Source organism: Barbatula barbatula (genome assembly GCF_947034865.1).
Source record: "Barbatula barbatula genome assembly, chromosome: 9".
NCBI lineage: Eukaryota > Metazoa > Chordata > Actinopteri > Cypriniformes > Nemacheilidae > Barbatula > Barbatula barbatula.
This window is the reverse complement of record NC_136772.1, coordinates 22,350,144-22,359,415: the sequence shown is the minus strand read 5'-3', so window position 1 is coordinate 22,359,415 and position 9,272 is coordinate 22,350,144. Positions and strand designations below refer to the sequence as shown.

Below are 9,272 nucleotides of genomic sequence, written 5' to 3'. Positions count from 1 at the left end.
GGTGCACCTTCATCACAATCATCATCCTCTTTTTTAGACACAGTTACGTTACTAGGGCATAAAAAATACAGAGGTCAAGGATGCAAACGTTCCAAACCAAAACAATAAAAACAACCAAATATACATATATTTAGTTGATTTATAGCTATGGCTTTAAAAAATAGGAATTGATGTTACATTCTATCCTATATAGTGTCTATGGGAGCTCAGGATGGACATATTTAATGCATGCGCACTATGCCCTATAGGGAGTTATGGAGTTGGGTTTTCCGTTGTGAAGTTCCAAGAACAAGAAACATTGTGGAAGTATCTCTGCAAGAAATGTCTACATTTCACTCGATGAATACATTGAGATGAAACCAAAAATGATATTTGATCTACAATTACATGAGATGTGGTGAAGTTCAGAGTACTTTGGAATTTAAACAAGTTAATTCAATACATGTGGTTGAGGATGATTTTCAGTTCCCAGCATGCTTTGATAAGAGAAAGATTGTTAGCTGTTTAAGGATCACTTATGTTGATTCAGAAGAGTTGTGTTTTGTTACTTTTGTGATTATCATTGTTCAGAAGAGGAGTGCTTGTGCTTACATAGGCTGTGGGAGGTCACATGATGTTATTTCACTCAAAGAGCGGTGACCGTTAATACTAATCCAAAACGTTCAAAGTCTCTTTTTGCTCACTTTGAGTCAAAGTGTTTGACCTTTGTGCAGTCATATGAATTTACTGAGTTTATTTAACATTATACGCCAATTTATGTGTAGGTACGTGTACAGTATATCCTGTTACTGTGTGATAGAATAAGAAATGTTTGAGTTGACTTAAAAAGAACGTTAAATAATCACATTCGTTTAATAAGTAGATAAAATCATGAACACACCTAATGTTGAGTCAATATTACTTTAATGTGTGCATGTTATGTTCATCCTACAGATTTATATTTTCAGTAACTTTTTATTAAGGTGGAAATTGAGTTTCTCAAATTTGATCAAACTTAAAAAGTTATATCTACTCTGAGTGAGACCTTGATATTCCAGATTGAATGAATTCTGGAATATTCAGCAATCTTAAAGAGTTCCTTTCACAATTTCCTTTTCGCTCAGTGTATGTGCTACGTTGTTACAATAGGATCCTGCCAGTCTATTAGGCTTTTCACCAAAATGTAAATTGAATAACAAACAAAACTCAGGCTGAAATTGATCACTGAACTGTACTGTACTGTACTGTACGTTATTGCTGCCTTCTGAACCTTCCCCATGTGAAACTCTTCCCATTCAATTGATTTTAATCTAGTTTTAAATGCTAGTTTTTAAATATATATTTTAAATAGATTTCAAAGTCTCTCAAACTGAGCAACGAAACAAAATGTTAACATTTTACCTGTCACTAGATCTGCATTCCCACAGGTGTTAGCGTGTTGTCATTGCATTCACTAAATATGCCAATCAATATTTCAGCTACATTTTACAAAGTTATAAATAAATTAAACGATTAGAGAACACTCAGATGAGGCATTAGCTCATTTCCCTAAGCAAATGCTTCAGTTCAGGGATGCATGTAACTCCGTCCGACCTGGTAACTTTGAGGTCTCTATAGGAGTTACCGAAATGATCTGTGAAGTAGGGAGAATACATCGAGGACTATTTAATGACTGTGTTTTTGGGCGTCTATCCCCATCAGCCTCTCAGCACAAGTACCGGACAAATCAGTGGAGTGGGCCACTGCATTATAATTTAGTTCCTCTTAGGATTCCTGCTCTAGCACTTAAGACGAAGTACCTGCAGCCTCTGTGCTCTCCGCGTACAGATGTGTGTTATTTCCATCCCTCTTTCTGCTTTTGCATTATCTGCGGCGCTAAGCAGAAAGCAAAGAGCAAGAACGGAACATGCAACGGAGTCTTCGTCCCCTCTGTCAGTGCAGATGAAGCAGCAGTGAAATGCTGTGCGCTTCGTCTATATTTAAACACGCAGATCTGAAGTGCTACGGCGTGCACGAGAACTCACTGGAAATACCTCGACATGTGTAAAGCGAGCGTGTCGTCTGTCACACGTCGTTCACTACATCGTTTCCGTGCTTTTTTTCTTTGTGAAGAGATTAGGACGTTGCCAACCTAAATGATTACTTCAGTCAACACGAGCGAAGCTTGTGACACTGTCGAGCATCCATCTAACTGATCTGTTAAATGTCAGCAAACTGCTTTTGAGTGTTATCTTAATTTGACTTGGAATTAGTCTTTTTGCTCTGAAGATCTAATTATTCAGTCAATTCTTTGCCTTGTGAGAACTTTGGGAAAGATCAGCCATGCCAGGGCTGTCGAGAGAGAGAGAGAGAGAGAGAGAGAGAGAGAGATTGTGCGCGGTCCCAGACGCTGCCCCAGAGGCAACTTCACTTCCTCACTGGGCAACACGGACATAAACGACGAATGACAGATTTTCGTAAAGAACAATAAGACAAGAGTGCTATACTTGTTGGGAAATGAAAGAAACCTATTTCAGTTCATTTCGCCTACATAAGTATCAGTCTATGACCGGGAGCTGTTTGCTACGTTAATTTTTGATGTCTTTCTGAATATCCACCAGTGGCTTTAGAACTACAGAGGGGACACGTGCATGCAAAAGGCTATTACACCTAAACAAAATATATTTGGATAATGTTGTCATGCCACACAGGACATATGAGTACTACCCACACGGTTCGTTTCACTATTATCAGTCTGGCAGTTAGGACAAACATCAGATCTCAGAGCATCTCTTTGCCCTTTTTTCAGGTTGGATGAGTAATGTCTGGAAATAAAAGACTCTTCCTGCGATAGAGAGAGAGATAACGTTGCGACTACAACACACGTTAAAACAACCTTATCTGCGCAGAGCTTTAATGTTTTACTTTTTAAGGCAAATCTTGTTTTATTAAACCCTGTTCTTTTGCGTTTTAGTAATATATGATTAAAGTCGCTGTATCTGGTTATTTACTACAATTTGTATTGCACATTTTATCAGCTACAAGTGTTGTCCATGCAACAAGTGTCTCAAGGTAGTTTAAAGTTTTCGTTAGTTCAAATTATAATAATAACACTTACAATAATACTTATAATAGGAATATAATAATAATAAAAAGAAGAATCATGTGATGTTGGCATTGATCGGATGTTGTTAATACGAGTATGTTAATAATAATAATTATTATTATTATTATCTATTGTTTTTATTATTCTTATAAATATTATTAGTAGTAGTGGAAGTAGTATAGTCATTATAGGCGAAAACGGACCTCTTTTTCAGATCAATAACTTTGTACCCTTGCCTACTGATAAATAACTGAAAGCAAATGGGTAATATACACGATTTACGATATCGATGTTTTAAACAGATTTGGACATATTCAAGTGATTATTATGATTGTTATGGAAATAAAAATATGAAGTGCATTATACGTTTAATTTCTAAGATACAACTAAGAACGAAAGCATGGAGTCAATAATCAACTCCACATCCCAAACGAAATTTGCAAATTCGTTCGGTGGTTAAGATATATGTGTGTGTTTAAATATTATAACATAATAAAACATATACCATAGTAACAGTATTAATTATCCTTATTTTTGTAAGGTAGATATTTCAAACGCGTATATTTTTCCGTCCATATTAACGTTTTATCATGTTTCTTGTCAGTTGATATGTTACATCCAGTTTAAAAATACATTTCTCCGTAAAAACAAAGAAACAGGAAAAATGTGAGAAAGACGCAAAACAGTCTCGTTTATATTCCAATATTCTCAAGACGAATTTCAAGGAAAGTGTTTCCTATGCTGTGGTACAAATTTGATACTTGATTAAACTTTTTTTAGCGGAAAATATAAATAAAGGGAAATGGATTTACAGTTTATAATCCGTAGAATTTTTACCAAACTCGTGGATTTTTTTACAGACTTGTAACTGACATGCCACTACATTTTATCAATTTTATTCTACCTTCCTTATTACAAATATAGCACTTTAGTATCATATATATCAAGTGAGAATTACAAAAAGCAATCTGTAATCCAAATCAATGTTTTGTAGCCTTCCTCTTTTTCGTGCAATTCAGGCAAATGATTTAAAATCACAACATTTCTTCGTTAACTAGTCTGTGATAGTAATATTTAATTAAAAACTAAATCTCAAACAATGTCCATATAGTCAATAAACGTGTTAAAGTTCAATTGAACGGAACGAGACAACTACTGCATTAAAACAGTTTAAAAGTTTTATTTGTAAACATTAAATATCCTTTCTTTTGGAGTTTGATTCGGATTCAGAACCGAACATGTTGCCGTTAATTTAATGAAACCATAGAAAAGGGCAGTGATGTTCTTCACACACCTACAGGAATAGAAGATGGCGGTAAATTAATTAATATGAGACATTAAACAAGACGATGATGCGTCAGAGATTTCAACTGCACCATGGTTTACGGCAAAGCTCAAATAAATAAACGTTTATATTAAACAGCAACAATACATACAACACATACAAAGAAGGAATGTCTGACAAAATTACAAACACTACGTGTCCCTTTTACCTGTACAGATGATATAAGCATTTTCTTCACATGTGCCATATTCGAAAATTGCCCCGATACTACGAATTTATAAAAATCTAGCAGACTACATAGTGTCCGGAATATAGTGTGTGTAATAGAGACAATAGTCCTCTACAACATGCGCGTCCTTTTCAACCTGACAGAAATACACAGGCACAATTTATAAAAGAAAAATGTCTCTGTACAACTTTATACATCATATAAATGACATAAATCTATTGAATAGGTATATAGAAATGGCGTATATAATACACTACTCTGTGAGTTGTCCAAGAACACAAATGTTTGCAGGTAACAATGATTATTAGCAAAGGCGGGATTTTTTCAGAGTCGAAAACCAGTCAAACAGATATTGTCTTATTATATAAATTAATTTGTCTTACTTACAATTAAATCACTTGCTTATTTTTATTTCAAATTTTAATTTGGTCTTCCTGGATCTGGCTTCATGGGATAAAGGGAGAAAATAACTTGATGGCAATGTTTTCCCCGTGCTTTTCAAGTTTGAAATCCGTTTTTAAAAAGCAAGCATCGTTTAGCAACGGTGGGTACGAAAAACGAATAAAGAACGCAACAGACCGCTTTAAAGAGAGTTCATTGAGGTCGTTAGAAATAGTTTAAAACGGCAGGGTGTCAAGAAAGAGTTTGTCGATTATTGCTGGCGGTGGGACCAGATCTTCTAGCTTTAGGTAGAATATGCGCTGCAGACCCTGCGTGCACAGAGTGCGAAGTTCAGGCAGTTTTCCCAAAAGTTTGGACAGATAGTTCGGTCGATTCAAGCCGCCGCCGTTAAAGGACACTTGATCTTTCAGACAGTTTACTATCTTGTTTTGAAGTTCCTCCACTCTCTTCGGTTCTTTAAGCCCGTGTCTCTCTGGAAAAAGATAAATTGTTATTATTATAACATAAAGAGTTGAACAGTCTCGATAAAATGTCAAGAATGTGTCTTACCTGTGACCATAGCTAGGGCGGCGATGCATGAAAAAGCAGATATATCTAAATTCATGCTTTGAAGATTAGACGAAAACTCTACTATAGAGTCAATCCATTCACCGAATCCACGGACACACTGCAGCCTATGCAGCACCACGCCATTGCAGAAGATGAGTTTGCCTTCAATCGGGTTGGACCTGAAATGAACACAAGGTGCTCATTAATTACTGCGCACGTTAAACAAGGATTTAAGCGCTCCCTAATTATTGCGAAGCCAATAAAAACTGAAGAAGCAATCCCTTCTCTCCAGAGGCCCTTTACTGTACCTGTAAGCCAGACGCAAAACAAAGAGCTCCAGGAAAGCGGACTCGAACAGAAGGTCCTGGTCGGGTTTGGGTAAGTCGGTGAACCCGGGGATCTTCTCTGCCCATCCGCGGATGATCTCCATGGATCCGGTAAGGAGGTCGTAGAACTGCTGGATGTGCTGCGTGTCGTCTCCGCTCAGCTGGTAGTCCGGGTTGGCTTGGAACTGGAATTTAATTTAAACAAGACTTAATGAGCTCCCTTAAAATATATAACCCGTGAAATTGCCAAGCCCATCTCTAGAAGGGGGAGAGCTTTCTTCCCCCTCTTTAATTTAACTTCTGACTGTATTTTATTGGGTTCTCTCATCCAAAAGCAATTTAGAGAATAAAATATGCCACCCTTAAAGTGTTGAAAGTTTATAATGAAACACTGTATGATATTAAATTCCTAATATTGGTTATGTCGGATTCGCTATCGGTGCACATCAAAAATCGAATCCCCTTTTTGACCGAATCCTTCGATTTAAAATGATAAATGAAATGAGAATGAAGTGTCGTGTAACTCACTCTAGTATAGTCGAGGTTGCTCATGGAAGGGTTCGAGTCCACATGAGCCCTGACCAGAGCGCTTATCAAACTGACGGGTGGAGAGGGAGGAGAAGACTCTTGCGGACTTTTAGGTTTGGAGGGTAAACGGCCTCTGCGACCCTTTAAACTGGCGGTCCTAACAACTGTAAAAACACAAGCATGTTAATATTATTGACGGTTATGCTCGTAACATGTATTTACAATTTACAGTAATAACTGACAATATTTGTTTGCAGTTGCGCACTTTCTGCGCTTTATGAACGTGCACGAACAGCTTAACAGCAGCTTAAAACGTTTTGTGATTTAAAAGAAGTAAGGAATTATCAGTATACCTTCTTTTACCATCCCGACTACCAGGCACTTCTGAAACCGACAGTACTGACATCTGTTTCTCCGACGTTTATCCACAGGACAGTTTTTATTTGCCAAGCAAACATATTTGGCGTTCTTCTGTACTGTGCGCTGAATCAAGATAACACACACGGTTTAGCTGCAAGTACTTTATTAAGCATGCGTTTAGATAATCAACTAAATCAGTCTGAACATTTTTGGTGTTTCAAGCGAGCAAATTAATAATAACACACAGATCTCAAAGACGAAGTCTGCAAGTACCCCGTTACAATTTTTTCAAACGCTTAAATAGTGGCAAAACACACGTGAAAATGTAAAAATGTAAAAGAATAATCATTATAATACCTTGAAGAACCCTTTGCACCCTTCGCAAGTTCGGACTCCATAGTGCTGACATGCTGCGTTGTCCCCACACACCGCGCACAAACCCTCGGAGGACGGTGATCCTCTTGACGGGGGTGAAGGCATCTGACTGTCCATCAGCTGATGCCCGTGACTGAGCTGCAGAGAATGCGTGAAAGCGATGCCCGCTTGTTTCCTGATGGCATTGGGCACTGCAAAACTCTGACTGTCTAAGGCTCGGTGTGCTCCAGGACTGTCGTGGCCCATGGACACATGGAGAGGACCGTCAAAGCGCATCTGACAGCTGGATACAGGTGTACCGGGAGGAGACTGCTTGAAGGAGAATAGAGACAACCTGGACACGGGGTTCTTGCGCTGCTCTATCATGTGCGATGCCATGTAATTCTGATGGAAAGTGTGCAGTGAGCTCGGATCTTCCCACATGTGATTGGGCTGAACCTGGAAGTTCGGTGTCCCCGGAGCGTGAGGTGAGGACGGTTTGAAGTACATGGGCCCGGAGTGCGCCATTATCTCCTCTGACTGCGGGCCCAGGTGGCTTTGCTGGTGGTAACTGTGCATCTGAACTTCCTCCACCTTGATGGAAGACTGTTCTGCAGAATGGGGCACCTGATAAAGACAGGGCGGCTTCACGTCGTAAGTAGAGTTGTAGTTGTCCATGAATGTGCTAAAGCTGGGCAGGGAGGTTGTGGCAGCGGTGATTTCGGTATTGGTTAGGTCCATACTGAACTTTACAAACTCTGGCGTAAGAAAATCGCAGCTATATTCTCCGCTGGTGTGGTAACTGTAGCTCTGAGACGCAGGACTGGCGCCCTGTGGGGATGAGCCATACTGAGCCTGGACGCAGGGCATGGCTGCAAACAACATACCGATCAACAAAACAGAAAAAAGGATATAGTAATGTCATTAAAGATGATATTTATGCACATAAACATAATTCAAAATAATTCACTATATAAACTATAAAAAGGGCTTGTTCGAGAAGCTTACCTTCAGTCGGGGCACTGTTCCTCAGAAGATGGTAAAGATGACAATATCAGATGAAATGTAATACCGGGGTTCGAGACAAACAAGTCGGCTCTGGATTCTCCCTCTAATAAAACACATAACGTTCACTTGACAGCATCATATTATATTAGCTTCTTTAAACAATGTTTAACTACACTAAGTGTCATCATTTAAGATTTCTTGCGTCTCAAAGGTGCTTGGACAGCTGCAACAGCTGCAATTTTAGTATTTTGCGAAAGTTTAGGTTTCGAGCGCGGTGTTTTATGATTCTTTTTGTTTTTGTTTTTTGTTTAGGCTGCTTTTCACACACGTTAGCGTGAGGTCTTTTCTGTTCTAGACAAGGACCAGATAAAAGCGCAAAATCAAACTGCAATAAACACCCATAATTTCTATAAAATCACAAATCAATTCCTCATGACAATATAAACTGCTATTTAAAGTATGTTCGTGACAGCAAAAAATAAATAAATGTAGACGATAACATACCTTAATTGACCATCAGTAAAGTTGTATTGTATCCATTCACTTGTAATGTAGCCTACAATATGTGGGTATATGTCCAATACAGCAGTACAGCGTGTTGTCCGAGGAGCTCTGTGCTCAACACTGGCATATAGAGCTCTGTGTTCCAATGTGTCTTTGTTTATGTGAGACCCACGTGTCTGTCTTCAGAACGTCATCTGCGTCATCAGCGACGAGCACCAATAAGCTATGGGACTTTTCTGCCTGCCTGAGCGATGACTGACAGCAACTGCATGACTATGATTTTACAGTGATCTTCTAAAATATAATCCCCATATATAATCCCATTATCATATAGCAAATTACATCTGTTTTGTGCATATTGTTGCATTTACATTTTTAAGGATTATATAGTTTGCTGTCAGTACATTGAGTAACATCTTAAGAGATATCTAACACTAAACAATAATGTAATACATAAAAAGAGTAAATCAGTAGACCACAAACACCAAGCACAACGGAATTCATTGCTATTATTACTATTTGATGCACTAAAATAATAAATAAAGCAATAAAACTGTGTCTCATGGATTTAAGCAGTTTAGTTTAAGTAGACCGTTTTAGTTCTGTTGTCGACCAAGCTCAACACTTTCAAGCAAGGGCTGTTTAATTATTTATAATCAGAAC

At 38.2% G+C, this 9,272-nt stretch overlaps 1 protein-coding gene across 1 annotated transcript; it reads right to left on the bottom strand.

Moving 5' to 3' along the window:
• Positions 1 to 4,221: 4,221 nt before the first annotated feature.
• nr4a2a (nuclear receptor subfamily 4, group A, member 2a) lies at positions 4,222 to 8,816 on the bottom strand. The gene is made up of 8 exons (XM_079465127.1): positions 8,610 to 8,816; positions 8,106 to 8,208; positions 7,101 to 7,969; positions 6,737 to 6,866; positions 6,384 to 6,547; positions 5,838 to 6,040; positions 5,530 to 5,708; positions 4,222 to 5,452 (listed from the first exon to the last, which is right to left on the bottom strand). Exons 3-8 carry the CDS (start codon positions 7,965 to 7,967, stop codon positions 5,196 to 5,198), a joined length of 1,800 nt encoding a protein of 599 aa, XP_079321253.1. The 5' UTR covers positions 7,968 to 7,969; positions 8,106 to 8,208; positions 8,610 to 8,816; the 3' UTR covers positions 4,222 to 5,195.
• Between the last annotated feature and the right edge of the window lie 456 nt (positions 8,817 to 9,272).